This window comes from Plodia interpunctella, chromosome 24, assembly GCF_027563975.2.
Source record: "Plodia interpunctella isolate USDA-ARS_2022_Savannah chromosome 24, ilPloInte3.2, whole genome shotgun sequence".
Lineage (NCBI taxonomy): Eukaryota > Metazoa > Arthropoda > Insecta > Lepidoptera > Pyralidae > Plodia > Plodia interpunctella.
In genome coordinates this window covers 3,617,297-3,637,665 of record NC_071317.1, presented here as the reverse complement: position 1 = coordinate 3,637,665, position 20,369 = coordinate 3,617,297, and the positions used below count along the sequence as shown (strand labels likewise).

The window sequence follows — 20,369 nt, the reverse complement described above, 5'->3', positions numbered from 1 at the left end:
AATTTAATAATGAACATAAATAACACTAGTACGCCTAATAATAATGATTTCACAAAATTCTTTTTATACATATCATTACAATGGAGTATCTACAAAGTTTACTTAGAGCTAGCAAGATCTGACATTGACAAAAAGTCCACAGCATTTTTTTCTGGGACATTTTTTGCGTCTAGCTCCTAGACTATATCATCATAAACGCGACAGGCTATTATGTCAAGAGTAGTTTCGCCCAGCATTACCGTAGCCCCAATAGCGAGGTAACATATCAGACGTTATCTGGCTGTGACATGTCGTTACTGCCGCCGACACGACATTATATGTTTGGCGAAGAAAAACTATTTTTTACGAGTGTTGTAAACATAGGTTTCATGTCCTATAGAGGATTTTCTTAAGCTAAAATATATGAAATGGTATAGACAAGAGATTTAATTTCAACATAAAGATATATAGAGTGTCAAAACGGCTTTATATCATCTGATGCTTATAGAGATTTTAATAAAAGACAATGATTTGTTTGAGTGAAGAAGAAGTTTGTTTGTGTGAAAAGATATCTATCTTTTCCGACCGCCGACTAATGCCGCATACACACCGGTGAACTAAACTGTCCACCAATGTGCAAGAACAAGCAAGGTGGTCTATGAAAACTACTATATACATGAATCAGTAGGATACGCACGACTATGATTTATTTGAAGCTATAAGCACATAAATAGAATTCAAGGTGCAGAATAGCTTACTAAAGACAGCTTATTTTAAAAACAACACAAGCAATGAAAATAAATATGTGCTGTAGCAATGAAAAAAGCACACAACTTATGATATTGCGCATCATGGCGCAAAAGATCGTGACAAGCTTCACTCAAACAAATCATTGTCTACAATCCAATGAGGTGCAAAAATTCGCGACAGTTTCGCAAAAATTCGCGAAAAAAAGGAAAGCGGACCCTGGGCTTCGACGCTTACTGACGGCGGAAGTAACTGAGAAAACGCTTAAAGAGAGTGTGCAAACCATTAGGACGAAAACTTCGTTGTACTCGTAGCTCAGTTTATGGCCATATAAAATGTACATCGCCGTGGGCTATTCTCGATATGTTATCGTGATATAATAATGGCCGATATGGCCCTTTATTTGTCACCCTTTACTTATCTGCATTTCTAATATACAAATTATAATTGTGAAAGTGTATTTGTTTGTCTTTTACGCTAGAATGTTGCAATGGATTCAGATTGTGTGATATTTTGTATTAAGTTGGAATAGGTGAAATATGACATAAGTGACATTCATTTTGATAAAAAAACCCCGCTTGTTAATTAAATAATATTTTTATTGTAGTTTACAATACACATTATATTTTTCAAAGAAACCGAGATTACCTAATCCAGGACATACCTAAATTTTAAAAAATACTTAATCCTTGTTTCATTAATTATAATTAGTTTTCTTTACAATAAAAAAATAATCATGAATTGCTGATATTGTATCTAATTATCGAGTCGGGTATTCCTTGTAAATAGTGGAATCATTATTTCTATGCATATGAGTATTGATGAACTTTTCTCAAAATAATATCACACCCTTTTCATTGTAATCAAAATAGAACAGAGGTTTGCTCATAAATAATAATAGCCCTTAAACTATTTATGACAAAGATAACTTTTCAAAAACCGGAATCTTCCCACTAAACAAAACAACATTGCCATTCATGCGGTGACACGGGTTGGGGCCTTCAAGACCCTAAAGCTTTCAAATGGAGCAGTTTTTTACTATTAAGGCTCTATCTGTACATTACCGCCACCATCACATTTTTATTAATTTCTTAGCAAAAAATAAAAAATATCATCAATCATTTATGCTAATTTTAATAATATTCTTTGAAACTATCATAGTTTTCCATAACAAAACGTAGTCACAGTCGACAAAGTCGAAAAATGGCCAGCGAATTCACTCAGTTAGTCGTATACCATACCATTCATTTTGTATTTTGTGACGTCCTATATAGCTGCAGGACTTTTTACAAAATATAGTTACTGTTACATCATATTATTACCGTCTACGTCCATTAACAGTCCAATTTAAACCAGGCCGTTTTCCCATCCAGCTCAAACGAGACCCGTGTGATAAATCGTCACCTTTCCGCCACAGACGGGTTGACCAGGATAAGTCAGTGTACAATACTGTAGGTGATTGTGGTGTCCATGAATTGTATTGTTGCATCTTGAGTAGGAGAAGGTTACTTTGGACAAAAAGGGTATTCGGAAGGGCCTTTGTGCCCATCCATTGATACGAAGATATGTTGACGATATTACAAATAGTCGTAGTCGCAGTTTTACTATCGTTTGGAGGTGGCGAGAATAGGTTTTAATAAAATACAATTATTTTTTGTAAATAATGGTTGTATATAATTTTCACCAATCCACACTTCCATATTAATATTATAAATGCGAAAGTCTCACTGACTGTTCCACTTTCACGGCTAAGCTGGTGGACCGATTTTGATACGAGTATAATTTGATGTATATAATTAAAGACCCCTGTTCAAACATAAGCTGCTTTTTTTTACAATTAAATTACAATTTACTAAAATGTATGAAAGTTTGTATGAAAGTCATATCTCGCGTTCGCAGAGAAACTCGACTCACTTTTGATTTAATCACTCATATCTGAACTAATTTAGTCATGAGGGTCGTATTACAAAAAAAATATTACAACAAATAACATTCCCAGACATAGTCTATCTCCTCATAATAAGGAAACTTATTCCGCACCATTTCCTTACAGCCCCTTCGCTATAGGAATTCAACAAGTGATATCGAGCAAGGGTGCCATTATATCCAGCAATTTGTACTTATAGGTGCTCCTATTGCACTGTACTAGATTCCACTTACGCCGTTAATCCACGGTTCAGGTCTGTCATTCGGAAAATACCGGAAAAAATATTTAGGATATGGCACACCATATCCTAAATATTTTTTCCGGTATTTTGACCACACATCACTGTGTCACCCACTACACGTCACAGAGTGGAACTACACAACACACTACAAGTGCTTTATTATAGCGGCATAAAGGTCCTTGCAGGGTGGTCTACTAACTTGCAGTCGACTGTACAGCTAGTCTGGGCAATTCTTAATTATTTTGTTTGTGCCATATCGTAAAAAATTTAGCCATCAAATTAATTTAAGTACTTCAAAAATATGAATTTCTCCATATATAATAACTTTGAATTTTGAAGATGCGGCTGTGATTTTAAAATTAGCCGCCTGCTTGTCGTTAACCCTTCTTGGGAATGCTATTATCACCTATAAGCTGTGTAAGCTGCTGCTGTAGTGCGAAACCACACGCGTAAACAAATATTGTTCTTTAATAAAAGTGTTAATCAAAAACGTAATAAAATGATAACGTCACGACGTTATCCTATATACAGCTATCGTCATTGCGTCGGTACATTAATCTGTAAGATTACTTTTTAGAAGGTTCCGTACCCTTATAAGACACAAATAATGGGCAGTTTATACAAAGACAGACAAAACGACTGTTGTATGGTAATTGAAAACAGACATTTTGAAACATTATTAAACGCTTTATTGTACAATTATTGTCATTTTAAAGAAATGTTCGTGGCTTCAACATAAAAAAGATTAGTTTTTAGTCTCAAGAGTGTTTCTGTGAACTGTTGACACCTTATGAAACTCGAACTAAAATGAAACAAATGCAGCTAGTACAACAAATACAGCTTTATCTCGAAGTAGAGTGAGCAAGTTGTATGTTTAGTACCATTTTTTTTGCAACCCTGATTTATTTATTTATATCTAGACTTTAACATATATTCGAAAGTGAAATGAACAGATTCATCACATTTCTACTTTGCTTAAATAACAAAGAAATAGTTTATCGGAGACACCAAAGGTTTTAGTAGTAGTACTCGTAACCACTCAGAATTTTATCCGCTGATAATAAATGTTGATTATACTCTCCTTTGAATATATCACCCAAAAACACCTTTACACACTTTCCCTAATAATGATATACACTGTTCTCCGTATGAATATAAATTGCGTTAAAAGTGGCCAGAGTAAACAGTGTTCATACTTCCTTTTCAGAATATAAAGCTTGAGGCCTCATTTGCACGAGTGTTTAAAAATCTCTCGACGTTATTTACTGACTTTTAAATACATTTGTAACATTTTTCCAAGAAAAAATATTGGTAAATTATATATTATCTCAGATCTCATTACAGTGAGTTTTCGAAGTGGAATACTTCTGCAATGTTGTGGTCTATTACAAAATAACATATTTTTATATTTCATCGGAGTAAAACGCACCACTTGCACCACCAATGGTGCAGAGGAGACTAATATCATTTTTTGAAAATTAGTAATACAATCCATCGTTAATTCTTGAAACAAGTGAAACAGGTAGACTGACATGAAATGCTTTTTTAACGCGGGTCTAAAGTCGCTCGTGTCAAAGAGGTGTTAAGCTTTCGCAGTGTAGTGTATGTAGGTATTGCAGCAATACAGAATTTAATATTTGTTTACTAGTTTTTGAAGAGGTGGTGGTAGATTGATTAACATTTTGGAGTCCGAAGAGCCCCAGGTTTGAATTCTAATTAAAATTCGACATTCGACAAGGAAAATATTATGATACACTCAGATGACTGATGATTCTAGCAGCTATAGCTATTATGTTCAATTAAGAAAAATCATCACTGTAATAATATGTTTCATTCCACATAAAGCTCGGAGCATAGAAAAATATGACTATAACCAGAGATTCAAATAAAACAATCAAAATTATGTATTAAATATTAATTTGTTTGGGTATGATTTGAATCTCTCAAAAAAAAATATTGAAAATTAAAACCAGATTATGGAATCTTCATTTTAATAATCACGATGAATTGTAATGCAAAATATCTGAAAAAAAAAGCTTTTGTATTTTTTCAAATAAAAATTCCATGAGCGTTCTGCCCCGATGGGGCGAAAGGAGGACTTTCTAAATAATTGCTTTTTCGTTCGTGATTCATTCCATCGATTTATTTTTCTTATTTCATACAAATGTTTATGACATCGATGACAACAAATATAGTATTTTAGACATTTCTTTTATAAATTTACAAAGCACTTATATGTATATCATACTCATTCTTTTGCAATGTTATCTAAAATATGAAATGGAAAAACACCCAAATTTATATTTTTTTCTCCGGAAATAAAATATTACATTCCATAAAAATATATAATATAATGTATTGTTATTTATACATATAACAAGTGATACCAGCACAAATGCGTTTTTTTTTTAAATTAAATAATATATATTTTGCCATAAGGTGTACAGAACCCTCGTACATAGCATTTTCTACTATTTGCTTATTTGTAAACTACAACTTTTTCAACAAACTAAAATCAATGGAGTTCCATGAACATGAAAATTATCTTTATAAAGGGGTTTAGAGCCTGTTTGTGTGTCCCACTTTTGGGAAAAACCTCCCTTTTTAAATTTCATCGTTTTCTGTCTTCAGCCGTTTGGAGTTTGCCATTTCACTGTAGGTGCTGTAGTTATACTTCCTCATGGCTGAGCGTCGTGGTCATTAATTATGTGGAAAGAAACACACATAACAACTTGCATGGCACTATTAATAGTTTATCATTGCCTTCTTTCTCCATTTCACACATAAGTTAATAATCGATCGTGTGCGGGTTTCCTCACGATGTTTTCCTTCACCGAAGGCAGGTGGTGGTCTATGAAAACTATATATGAATCAGATTGCGGTATACAAATACTCATATGGCACGAATGGGATTCGAACATGGGACTTTCCGTTCTACAAGCGTTCCACCACCACTTCGTTGGTGCTAAAACTAGGTTAAAAATAATTTCAAACATGTTTCACCTATGTCTGCCATGATATCCATAATACAGTATTTACTCGCGGAAAACTCTCGCTTCGAGTATCTGGGTCATATTCCGAAGATGACGAGGCATTGTGCCTTCCCATCCAGTTTCCATTGAGAGGAAATAGCGAGCTATAATGACATGTGTCTTATGACAGATGAGCTTTTGCGATTTGTAACATTATATTATGTTTGGAATGCTTTGATCAACAAGAGATGGTATAATTATCTTGTTTGTGTATCAATTATACTACTATTATCTAATCATAATAGATTTTCGAACGTAAATTACGTTTTGATTGTGTGTGAATTAGCTGATTTAGGCCTCGGTATTTTTTTTTTGTAGATTAATAGAAAACCTATAAAAATTCTATAAATGTACGTAACCCTCTTCACACGAGTTCGAGTAACGCTTGACCGGTTTTTTTTAAAGATATACAAAACACAACCAGTATTTAACATACAACCTTTTTTCCAACACTCTTTTTTTCTTTACAGATCGGAAATTTTCTTCACCAATCGACGCCCTAATGAAGCACTCCGCAGACGGGATATTGAGCTAGAAGCTTCTCTAACTACCTCTCGAGCGCAATAAAACAACACGCCCAAGCAATTATTACCGGAGAACCACTGCGAACGAAAATAAACTGTATTCTTTACCACACAAAGACGAGTTCCCTCACTGTCACACCGAGTTCCAATGGCTGTGCTCAGAATCGGAAAGTCAGCCCATGCGATATGTCAATTGAAGATTATTCCCAACACTAACCAGATACACTCCAAAACCAGGAAACTTCACGACGAAGTCGTTTTTCAAACTTGACTAATCAGATCTAAGCGAATTCAATAAGTAACAACTGTATAAAGTAGAAAATCAAAACCAATGTATGGGAAGGTCAAGACAACGATTGTAAGCGTCTCCTGCACCAGGGACTCGTATGGCGACTCAAAGTCATAACTCTCACTGTTTACTGCCCAACTTTATTGCTTTATCTTCGCATCTTTTCATATTGGTATCCTTTGTACTGCTCCAAACGTCTAAAGCCTCGGTCAGTTTCAATGAATCTGTTAGCTCCGAGTTCAATATCAGCGGTCTCAATTCATCAGTGAACTGGACGCTTCTGGACGATAACAGCACTGACGCTAACGTTCATGTCAAACATAGCAAATACTCTATTGGCGTCAGTATCTTGCTTGCCACGATTTTTATGATCGTCATCATCGGCACTGTCATCGGAAATATACTTGTCTGCGTCGCTGTTTGCTTAGTCAGGAAATTGAGAAGACCTAGCAACTATCTGATTGTCTCTTTGGCAGTGAGCGATATCTGCGTGGCTACAATAGTGATGCCGATCGCAATGGTTTACGATATAATGGGAACGTGGCCTTTCGGACCTGTAATTTGTGATTTCTGGGTTTCTAGCGATGTCCTCTCATGCGCTGCTAGCATATTAAATCTGTGCATGATCTCCGTCGACCGATATTATGCTATTACGAAACCTCTAGAGTACGGCGTGAAGAGAACACCAAAGAGAATGTTTTTCTGTGTCTTCATCGTCTGGATGAGTGCCGCTTTTATATCGCTCCCACCAGTCCTGATATTGGGCAATGAGAAGACTGAGACATCATGTTCTGTATCCCAAAACAAGGTGTACCAAATATATGCTACTCTCGGTTCGTTTTATATACCGCTCACTGTGATGATAGTAGTATACTACAAGATATTTAGCGCTGCTAGGAAGATTGTGAAGGATGAGAAGCGTGCTCAATCTCATTTGGAGACTCACTGCTACTTGGAGATAAATGTGAAAAATGGCGGAGCCGCGGAGGCAAGGCTTCTGGGTACGCAACCCACGCCACCAGCGGTCGCGAGGGGATCTACGGCTAGCACTAACACTACGGTAAAAAGCAATACATTTTCATTAATTCTAAGTTATAGTTGGTTTGTTACTGTACAAGTTAATTCTTTCTGAGCACTTTAATTTTATTTGCAGTAATTTGAGTACACGAAACATCAGCTTGCATTCGCCTTGCATTCCTTCCGGGATCAATTAATAATTTGAAAGATTTATTAATTTAGAAGTAATATCGTGAAAGATGTTTGATAATGTAACGTTAATTTCTTTTTAATATCATAAGTTAAAGATTTTGAAAGAAGTTTGAACGAGGCATTGAAGATTATAATATACGTGATATTTACATTAACTTTTGTTTGTTACAGTGTAGTGTAGACAAAACAGAAAGCACCATCGGGCGGTGTTTCAGCGGACAACGCAAGTCCAACGAGTCGCAGTGTCCCATGTTACAGCACAATAAGACCCCAACAAAACCTATTCACACCATTAACCGGTCCACGTCCCACGCCAGCCAGACCTCAGACAATAAGCCCCAAACCAAGGAACGAAGGAGACAGTCATCCGAAAGTAGTAGTCATAAAATTACGACCAACAGAATTAGGTCATCACTTTCAAATTTTGCTCAAAAAAGTCACATTGCCAAAGACTTACTTCACTCGTCGCATTCTCCGCATCAGAAGAAGCTAAGATTCCAATTAGCTAAAGAAAGAAAGGCATCGACAACTCTTGGGATCATAATGTCTGCGTTTGTTATCTGTTGGCTTCCTTTCTTCGTGCTCGCCTTGATAAGACCCTTTGTAGAAGAGGGTGCTATACCCGATGCGGTAAGTGCATTATTCCTGTGGTTAGGGTACATCAACAGTTTGCTTAATCCAATAATTTATGCAACTTTGAATAGAGACTTCAGAAAGCCGTTCCAAGAGATCCTTTTCTTTAGATGTTCTAATCTGAACCACATGATGCGAGAAGAGTTTTATCATACGCAGTACGGTGATCCTGATCCACATTACTGCGTGAATCATAATACTAATGTGCACAATTATGATGAAGGAGTGGAAATAGTTTCGGCGGTGGAGCGTGACGACACGAGAGCATCTGAAAGTTTTCTATGATTGTCAATGCCAGAGGTCCACGCAGACCTGGATACTGTGATCTAATTAAGACTTTTAAAGGTAGAACAAGGTCTAACCGTGTTGCGTTGTATTTCGTTTGACTTTTATATTAAGTTGTTTCAAATCAACTAGTCGTTATTAATTTGTAAATTATTCCTCTGAGGTTTAGTCAAATTACTTATAAGTATAATGTAATTAAGTAAATAAATATTGTAGTGAGTGGCATTGAAACGAATGCTATGGAGATGTATACTGGTCATTCACGGCAGGGCATCATAGGGTTGAATAATAATTCATCAAAACAATTTCATCACACAAATACACAATAAATATTAAATGATTCATTCCTGTTTATTGGAGTCATTAATATTATTTCTATATAAATTATTGTACAATTCGTAATTTCACTGATAAAAACTTAAAATTGGTTAACTGTATTCATAAAATGTCCCCGATGTGTGCAATATGATAAATAAATAATTAATTTATATTAAAGTACGATGAGTTTGTAGTCAATACTAACTTATATCACTATGAAACTGTAAGCATCACTTTTTAATACGCTTGCTTGCTCTGTATCGTTTAAGGGTCAACTTTGATATTAACTTTAGCTTGAGCAGAACAAATCTAAGTTGTGTAATCGGCGGCAGTGCGCAGGTTAAAGTTAACGTCAAAGTTGATTTGTGCACTCTTAATCTAAACAGAGATTAGAGAGAGCTAAGCATGATTTGGTGATACTTTTGAGCTTTTGTGTGGTTTACAGCCATCGCTCCAGAAACCACTCCAAAATGTGAGACATAATGTGGTATAAATTTTGGAATGACCAAAGAGATAGATTTTAATCGAGATGTTTTATATTTAAGCTGTTGTGAATTTGATAACCATAGTATTAATACGTATTATATTGTTATGTGAATGGTATATGTATGAGTTAACTGTAGTCAAAAGTATTTTAATCCATGTGATAGTAGGTTAGACAGAATTTGTTTCTTATTATTCACCCATTTTGTGTTATGAGTACCTGTCGTTATATTAATATACGTATTTTAGTAAATTCTTTGCAATAAAATTGTTAGTATCTATAATAGGCTCATAATGAAGGTATAAATTATATATTAATTTTTGGCACTGCCATGAACTTAGATGTACAATAAATAATAATAATAGAAATTGATAAAATACAAGTAATTTCTGATGTATAGCATTTTCAAAGAACACATATATCTTTTCCATATCATCATAAAAACGCCGTTTTTCTTGTCAGACAGGAATATCATATCACAGTGTTTTTGCATATCGTCACAATTATTTTCATCGTTAATATTTAATTTTTCTTTTTATTTTTCGACGTTGAGAATACGAAAATCGTACAACACCTAGAGTGAGCATAACGAATCTATATTTTTCTGTAATCTTACTCTCTCACACACATGCATGTTTATTGTTGCATACGTCAGGAAGCCCAGTCACCTTTTTATTCGAGTCTACTCTTAAAACGACTAAATGTATATTCAATCTCATCCTGTTTTGAGTAGTGGATGTAAAAATATACGAGGCAAGTGTGGGTATGTCACTCGTAAAATTTGTGAGTTGCTCTCGACCAATACTGCATTTCAATAATATATAACAAATAAAACGAAGAAATCTGAAGAAAATAATAACAACAGTCTCCTCGGTTTAGACAATTAAATTAGAAAGTATAATTTGGTGGCGCCGTGTTTCGGTTTCCCATTTATTATCTCAATTAACTGAAGATTTTCGAGTTACCGTGCTTAAATTGGGGAGTTTCCTTGTTCCTCTTTATTTCTTCTGAAAATACCGTTTTTTTTGTAAACAATATCTCTGTCTTATATATATTTCTACTTAACTGAACGGGATTGAAATTCAAAATTCTTTATTAAAATTAGAATGATATACATCACAATGACGTCAAAAATTTAATTATATGTAAGTCTATACCCACATCCAAAGCGCAGGTGAAAAAAAAGCGGCGCAATATGCGACACGTCAGATTGAAAGTACTAGATTTATTTCAAGGTATATTTGCCTTTATCTTTGCATGAATTCAAGAGAAGTAATATTTTTCTTGGTCAATTGCAAAATATCTAATACTATTTCATATCATTCATTTTATTATCTAGAATATTCATTACAGGTACCACCACATTTTATAATACACATAACAAAATTCGTACAAATTCGTTTTCTCAACGTCATCATTTAGATCAACATTTTAACATTGAACAAAATCTCTATAGTAGAAAAAACAAAAGTTGTAAATATTGTCAATAATGCACTAGTGATGTAAATAAAGATTAAGTATATAATATAAATAAATAGAAGGTAAATAACGCAGAAACCGTGTGGGGAAACTACGCTTGGTTAAAAATAATTTGTCATTTCGATTTGATGTTTTTAATGAGATATAATATTCTTTTGATGTAGTTTCTGTCCATATTGCTGTTTGTGGTTGTGTGTGGATATATTATTGTTGATAAACCACAGACTTAAATACTTGTAGAGGTGTAATTTTTCTTAGATGCAATTTTGGATAAGAAAATGAAAAGGTGGCAATTTTATTAGTAGAAATTGATATATATTTAACGTAAAAAAATTATATTATTCCGAAATTAAACTGATCTTAAGATTTATAAAAAATCTTTAATAAACAAATTGTCGTATTAATTAAAACTAATCATGAATAAAAACGAAATATTTTTGTTTGTAATAACTTAAATCAACGAAAAGCATTTTTCGATGAATCACTTGAAAAGAAAGTTACAAATGCTGCCTTTTCGTCTTCATCCACTTAACGAACTTAGCCCACCTGGTGCCACATGATTGTGACCTAGTTTGTCTTGTAGAGTTGGCACTGCACCGAGGTGAGAGAATATCGCTCTAGTGGTTCGAATAACTACTCGATTTTCTACTCGATTCAGACGTGAGCAATTTGTGCAAACTTACCACCTAATCAATCTTTAAGATTTCTTTGTTTTTTGAGAATAATTTATTTTTACTGAATATTTTTGTAAATAAATTGTTGGATTCGATTATTTTCAAGTTAACTAAAGAGTTTTAATCATAATTGAAACAGCCAACTTCAAAAAATTGTGTTCATTTTGTTACCTGATTTTCAAAATGTATGCAAAAGTAATAATTTAATTGTTTGTAAATATAATAATTGACTTGTTCGAACCATTTTTGAGAAATATTCTCGTCACGTCGTGATTTTCCGGCCTAATCTATTAATATAAGTAACGCCTACTTTCATACCTATATACGAACCTCTATAATAACAGCAAAAAAATTTCAACTTATAAAAGATGGCTGTTATGAGTTTAACGGTAATTTCATTATGAATCAACAATCACACAGTCTTGTAGGCAAACGGTTCAAAGTTTTTTTCAATCATCCTATGTTACGTAGATGATTTTTTTTTACTTTGACGTGTCTTTCACTCCTTTTTATTTAAATGTCTGTAAAATAAAAAAAAATAATTTTGGTGAGAGTAAAAATTTTAATTATTAAAAAAATGCTAATATTTTTTCGAAAAAATGTTTTAACAATTTGGACCACATGACTGATCAGCTTTGTGCGGTTTCATAGTGAAAAATACTACTCAATTTTATTATTATATTGCTTACTTTTTGTATATAATTTATTTATGTTTTTCTATGTTTATGTCCGATTTTTGATGAAAACTTACATTTATACATTTAATTTTATTTTTCTTGAATGAATGCTACCCCAAAAATATTTTTATTTCTATTTTTTCAATATTTTTTGTCAAATGTCCGCATATGATAGATATACTATGCTTAACTAACATTTTTGATATTAAAACATTTTTAAGAATAATCTTATACGATCATGGACAGCTCATTATACTTAAAAAAATAAAAGACATCAAAAATCGGACAACAACAATAACATTTTATTTGATGTAAAAATTGTTATTTATATTATTGCTAAAGCTTTTGAGGTACAAAGTATTTTTCGACGGTGTTAAGGGGTCACTAGGGGCCAGTATCTCCTTTCATGTTATAAGCCCAAATACTTAACTATTACAAAAAATACGGATCGCCGCAGGAAAATGCTTTAAGAAATATTTTTGTATTTTCCGTTGTCGATAAAATATTTTAGATTCTTGCTGAAATATATGTATGAAATTCTCTTTTTTGTATATTTCTTTAACATATTTTACTTATTAAAAACCAAATTTTAAAAATATATTGATAAAGTTGAAATGGCAATTACATAATTAGTATTTATACTAACAATTTTAAAATTATAAGTCTATTGAATAAGAAATCAATAGGCCATATTTATTTAGTTACCATTTCAAAATTATCAATATATTTTTAAATTTAAGTTTTTCTAAAAGGTAAATTCTTAAAGGTTATTTTTTTATTTCAGTCAAATGTTTTCCATTCTCAATTCGACCGTTTCAATGTTGGCAACATTTGTGAAATGTCAGAATTCCGTTAAATAAAAAATCATACCTCAGGTACTTTATTTGTCTGATGTGATTAGATAAATAAATAAATAATAATAATAATAAATAAATATATTAGGACAAATCACACAGATTGAACTAGCCCCAAAGTAAGTTCGAGACTTGTGTTATGGGATACTAACTCAACGATACTATATTTTATAACAAATACATATATAGATAAACATCCAAGACCCGGGCCAATCAGAAAAGATCATTTTCCATCATGACCCGACCGGGGATCGAACCCGGGACCTCTCGGTTCAGTGGCAAGAACTTTACCACTGCGCCACCGCATATACAAATATACAACCATTACATAGAAAATAGTTAATATTCAATTAGTTTGACTAAAATAACGTGTTTTTGACATTTGTAAAACAATCTACATTATTTAATAACTTCCTCTCACATTTTTGAATGTCATACAAAATAGATTCTGGCAAAACATTGAGCAATCGAAGGAATATCTAATGGATATCGGTGAAATATAGAAATTTACGTCAATAGCGATCTTGAACTGTTGCAATAACAAACCATTTGATTTACGATCGATGTAGCTGTCAGTTCTCTAACAATATTCTAATAATACAGTGTTCAATGCATACCGTCTATTCCGTTGCCGCGGCCATTTTGAATCTTACTGTTATCTAATGCCAAAGAAAAACACATCGGAAATGTTCATACTTTGTTTTATGGTGATTCGTGTTGAAATACTTTATAAGAGAGTATATTGTTTTTGCTATTTTTAGTTACATCTACTAGTTAGTATATTTTATTGATAATTCATTGAAAAATCATATTTGTATTTAATGAATACAAAAATAGCAATATATTTATATGAAAACATCTGCAATATTTAAATATGCTTCAAATTTTATAAAAACTTTAATATCTAGTCTCCAGTGACCCTAAACTCCTTATAGCTGCTATTACGTTAAGAGTCGGTTGCAACAGTCAACTTTAACGTTAATTTTAACGTCGGCTCATAAAATATAACATTTATGTACTTTGCAATCTTGCATCCGATTTCGTATAAACCTATTCTGTATGAATTATATTTTATATGTATGTTGTATAATATTGTGGCTCTTAAACTGTACCTAGTTATATTTATCGAAAATTAAATATTTTATAAATAATGAAAAACATTTTAGCAATATATCCGTCTCTAAAATCAGTATGATCAAATCATAGAAACCTATCTTCAAATCTTCGATCCCTGGTTCAAATACAATGCTTACATAATCATGCGCAGGAAACATATGTTCCAGTGAATTGGGTACCTTATCTTGTCAAGTTGGTTACCCCGACCCTGTTCCAATCAATCGTGTCATCTTACCCCTAATATTAGAACCAACCCTTGTGAAATGTATCAAAACCTACCTATCCATATTGTATTTTCTTATGTAGGGTCGTAAAGCGACGAAATAAAAATTAGATTTCAATGTAATTTGTTTTATTTTGTTATTACCATTTTTACAACTTTCGATTTAAATGGAAGCTCAGAAATGCAATACATTATCTCTCATCTGATTGTACCTGTTTGCTTTCTCAGCCGTCAAGTCTATTCTCAAACGACAAATTATAAGGTGTACCGGGAATGTCTTCCCAGTAGTGGAAAACAACGGCTATATTTGCTCAAGTTTTTAATACATATATCCTCTACCCCTACAATCTATGGCAAAAATTTCATGCAAAAGATAGATTTATTCAGCTATTTCAACCGCCAAACGACATGTTCTTGTTCTCTTCTAAAGTACAGATGAAGTAGAAGCGGCGCAACAAACTTCTTCTTCAAAGACGTCGACAAATAAGGGTTAAGGGCCAGGTACTAACACCCTAGGTCAAAACAAAACTCAAACTAAACAATCTGTAGTTCGCATTTTTCATGTATATGACAATTCTCCCCAAATTGACGTTACCAAGGCCAGAATGGGCAACAGAAGCACAATGAGCGATGTGCGTAATCGTAAAGGTCAATGTCATCGGCGACAAAACTGACTAAGCTAGGGTGATGAAAGCTGAAAGCGTGGTTTAAAACCATTAGTTGACATGCTATTTGGCATCGGGACAAAAGCGTGTGTTCACAGGAGAGACGCTTCAGCGATTTACACAATTGCTGGCTGTTTTCCAACTAGTTAAACCATATACTTTTTTATAATGTCATAAACAGAATTATATTTAAGGCATGGAATTTGTAGGTACTCCGTAGTACTTACTAAATCCATGATTGAAGGAGCTTGTATGACAATATTATGCTACTCGTATAACGTCAAATTTTGAAATGAAAAAATCACACCTAATATACTTCATTGAGAACAAAAAAATGTTAATACACTTGGAACTAAACAAGCTTAAACACAGACAGCGACACAGCGACAGCGGAGGGTGACTATGTTTTATAATATATACATATCAAATCTGGAATCTTATGAAATCTGAAAAGAAATATGTATATTCATCCAAGAAGGAGGTATTCCTCGAAACACGCCCGCTTAGAAGCACACTTCAATAGAGATTTTCGAGGACCTTAGCCGCGTTACAAAGAATACCTCCCAAGAAGAAGCATTATACAAACCGCTATCGCGCCACACTCTAACCACAGTGCACGACTAAGATAGATGTTCAGGGAAATTTCAAGGCAACACGTTGCGCCACGCAAGACTAGCGGTAAAAAAATGAAAAAAACTACAGCTTTTATTACAAATTAGATAGCATATATCCACGTCAGAAATTTTCAACAACATTAAAAATGTCAGTGAAAAGAGATTGATTTGTGTCATTTTATGAATTTTGAATAATATTATTTTGGTAGCATTGATATTTAGGACTTAGATAAACTTTAATTTATCTTAATCTTCTTTGGTTTAGTAAAGTTAAGATGATGGTTTCATTCGGAGCCGTGACGCTCCAAAGCCCAGGATTAGCGTAAAAAAAATTGCCATTAAATTTGGAAGATTTGGCTTTAATTTTACAACCGTCCGGCCACCTGACGTCAATCCTCTTTAGGGATACTATCGTTGCCTATCAGCTATTAAGGCTTTGTGTCCCTATGCCCATACGCAGACAAATATTTCTCCGCTAGTAATCGAACCCAGGACCTCCTGAGAGCTGACGGACGTGGTGACCATGGAGGTCGTCAGAAGTTTTTTCTTACAACCAATTACCCTACGTGTATAATGCGAGTATTAACATTTTCATAATTACCGGCAACAGATTAGAATTACAAATGCTATGACGTCACAACCTTCATAGGGAATTTAATTTCAGCACTGATTGTTTTAATTATAAGGGGTATGGTTGCAGGAAATTCTAACAAGTCCTAGCTGAGCTACGAATGCGACAACGCAGCGAGACGCAGTGCGACGAAACCATGTAACCAAATCCAAAGTATTTCCGAGTAGCCTGCGTCGCATGTTGTTGCCATCACAGAAATTCTATGGTTGCTGTCCTTCATACACGTATAATATAGCACAGCATCGTAAAGCGTTTTGCCGCTCAGTAAGGACACCGAGTAAGAATTATCATGTGGCATGATTGTTTGCTATTATAATATAAATCGAAAAGTTCTAAGTATATTTTATCCAAATGTTAACCTCTATTCAAACACTGTCCAAAAAGCTCTCACTCTTCCTCGCGTGTTCCCATTTTCATTCCCGGTTACGGCCATTCTGCATTTTAGAGCTCCTTATATTTATTTTCACGACCGGCTGCCTACTTGACTTTAACCCTCCTCGATATTGCTATCGTTGCCAATCAACTGATAAGTGATACAATGTTTGTTAATCTTCCACGCAAAATCTGCTGAACTGATTGTTATGAAATTTGGTACACGTGTAGAATATAACCTAGAATAACACATAGAGTACTTTTTAACCCAAACTTCCCACGAGAGCAAGGCCCCAGGGCGCAGTCAGTAAATAATAAATGTAACCTCTCATAAGAGTACCTTTGTACTTAGTTTCCTATTTGTAAGTTTTATATTTACATTGTTATGTTTTGTACATAAATAAAATAAATAAATAAGAGTCATAAAAACATCATATTGCGTATCACGTAACTGTACCTGACGTAATCAGCTCCGTATGGTCTCATAGTGATTAACCAATGTTTGGTGCTTAAGAAACTTAGTGTCGAAGTTTGTGACGCAGTTCTCTGTTGGTTGTACAGTCAACAGCACATCAACCTATAGAAATTCATTGCAAACTCGCCGCTACTACTACTCCATAGAGATTCATCCAAGGTAACTTGATGTACTTACTACAATATATGCAGTAGACATAATTATTAATTATATTATCTGCTACAGACAACTTGTTAACTACAGGATCTTAACAAGGGTATGTAGGAATTACATAAAAGAGGTATAATGAAACGCGCACGTACCTTTTGCACTTCGGACGTTTCGGGCCGGGTTACAACGACCCGTGGTCACGCACACTCTTGAATCTTGAGAAGTGCATCTTAAATTCCTCGAATTCTTAGTAAGGTGCCTTTACTAAGAGTTACTAAAAATATAAGACTTACGGTGACCGGCTGCACCTAGATCTAGCCGGGATGATAAATAACGAAAAGTTGTAACTATCGAAGATCGGCTAAACCTAGTTTCTAATATTGGCCGGCTAAACCTAGATGTAGCCGCATTTTGAAGTTTAACCGTAATAAATAAACGCACCTGTAAAGTACATGTACGTATAATATATTTTTTTTGTACGATATTAGAAATAGGTAATATTGTTCGATATTTTCTCAGAATGAGTACAGTTCCCAACTTTTGCGAGAGCCTCTCTCGGATTCTTTTATATTATTCATGTGCTAAGTGAAAACAATTTTCGCAAATTGACTTGACAACTCACTATGTGCCAACCTATTCACAATTCGCGCATTCACATTCACATACGTAAGATATTTACATATATTACCATTGTTTAATTTATTAATAAATAAAATGTTTATTTTTGGTTCAGCATCACAGCATTCAAATTTGCAGCCTTATTTATGTTTTCATTAAGTTTATTTAGGTTTATAATTATATTTATGGTAGATGAGAATATATAAATATTGAAAATATAGATGATAATTTAGATTTTCTTAACTCTCTAAAGATAACCTTTAATAATCAAGGCTACAACTGAACAATATACTACATTAACAAGTCCGTAAAATAAATTCATAAATTTACATTATCCAAATTTTTTTCAAGTTTAGTTCTGGCCTAAGAAATTTATTAATATAAATAATTTTGTTACACTTAATTTAACAGCCAGCTTATGCATATAAATAGAATATTCAAATTGAGTGAACGCCTCGACGAAAGCTTTCCGCTTTTGTGATTTACTGAAGGGTTGAAGGAAATTCATCAAAAATATTAATATTTTTCCGTTACAAAATGAAATATTTGATAAATGGGACCACCATTAGAGTAGTTTAAAGATAGAGATTCAAAATTTAAATCTTCTTACCTATTTTTGCAGTAGTTGTATATAAAAGATTTCATTATTACACTGATCAATAGACAAGACAGTTATATTAGCAAAGATTAGTGATGTTGAATGAATTATTTTGCGTACACAATTAGTCATACAATTTTTTCAAGTGAAAAATTCTTTTGCGGCGTTGTGCACTTTTTATGATGGGTAAAACACGTTAAAGTCGCGTCAGGATACTTTTTTGTTTTATACTACTAAGTAAGTTTTTTTATACTAGTAAGTAGTTTTTTATACTTACATTCGTAAGATGTCAAAAATGCACAACGTCACATGTAACTGTGTATTGATGCATTCATTCATTCAGCGTTAGAGCCTATAACTAGGTAATACTTGTGTTCGGTCTGGTTTTACGACTAAAAATAATTCCTTACATTCTCATATATTATAAAAAGAACTCATATCTGTCTGTCTCTCTGTCTGTCTATATATATATATCTATATATTATCGCGTTTGTGAGTTTGTGACTTTGTGAGTTTGTATGTTTGAAGCGGGTAATCTCCAAAACTACGGAACCTATTTCAAAAATTTCACCATTAATAAGGTACATTATCCAAGATTGCTATATAGGCTATAATTTATCTCAAAATTCCCACGGGAGCGAAGCCACGGGCAACATCTAGTCTATACTATTATTATAAACAGGTTTGTGAGTTTGTATGTATGAGGGAGGAGGGTAATCTTCGAAGGGGAGCGAAGCTCCGGGCAACGTATAGTACCTGATAAACTTATAAAGTACCTGACGGATTTTTTATGGTTTTTACCAATAGTGTGATTCCCGAGGAAGGTTTACGTGTATTATTTAATATGGTTGAAACCGAACGACGCCGGGACGGGCTGCTAGTAGTCAATGAAATTCATCTCTTAAAGTAACATTCGATTTTTGTGATTGGTTAATTTAATACATTCATTCATTTTATGTGAGTTTTAAACAAATAAATAATTTACTCAGAATCGTCCCGGCGTTATTGGCAACAACTATACCTAAATTCAATCTAATTTAAATGGATTACACCCAAATAAGTTACATTGGATCCGGACACATGTCCGCAAACACAAACCCATGCAAATCGGAGTCTCGTTAATATTAATACGAGAGGTACTGCTCCATTTATAATTAACATAAACGAGAACATACGTATAAAATGTCTAGATATTCGTATTGTATGTATAATATTTTTTGTTTGTTTGTATGAAACATTTTTTGCACATAACAAAAGAAGTACAGTAAACAGCAATCTTATCTCATGAAGGGATCTCTTCCCATCAACTGATAATCGAATAAAGAAATACTACACAAAACAATTATGATTTCGATTTAGCTTATTAATTTCATATATAATACGTTACAATTATTTTTATTGTAACGCAATATTCTGTGGTGTTTGCACGATGTTAGATGTTACCTTTTTAGAGTATTCCTTGTATTCTTCTTCTTTTCATTATAGATCAAAATGATCCGTGGGGTGAGGATCTGTTTAACATTTATCAGACACCGCAACTATTCACCACTGATAC

At 33.5% G+C, this 20,369-nt stretch overlaps 1 protein-coding gene across 4 annotated transcripts in view; it reads left to right on the top strand.

The window, feature by feature from the left end:
• LOC128680358 (5-hydroxytryptamine receptor 1-like) overlaps positions 1–14,809 on the top strand; it is a 90,723-nt gene extending 75,914 nt beyond the window's left edge. For 3 of the 4 annotated variants that reach the window (XM_053763445.1, XM_053763443.1, XM_053763444.1), the window contains 2 exons: positions 6,397–7,799; positions 8,120–14,809. In XM_053763445.1, the coding sequence (XP_053619420.1) occupies positions 6,837–7,799; positions 8,120–8,866 (1,710 nt within the window). In that variant the 5' untranslated portion in view covers positions 6,397–6,836 and the 3' untranslated portion in view covers positions 8,867–14,809. Of the gene's footprint in view, positions 1–6,396; positions 7,800–8,119 lie in introns of those variants that run through there. The other variant, XR_008405852.2, reaches the window with a different exon arrangement.
• The last annotated feature ends 5,560 nt before the right edge of the window (positions 14,810–20,369 follow it).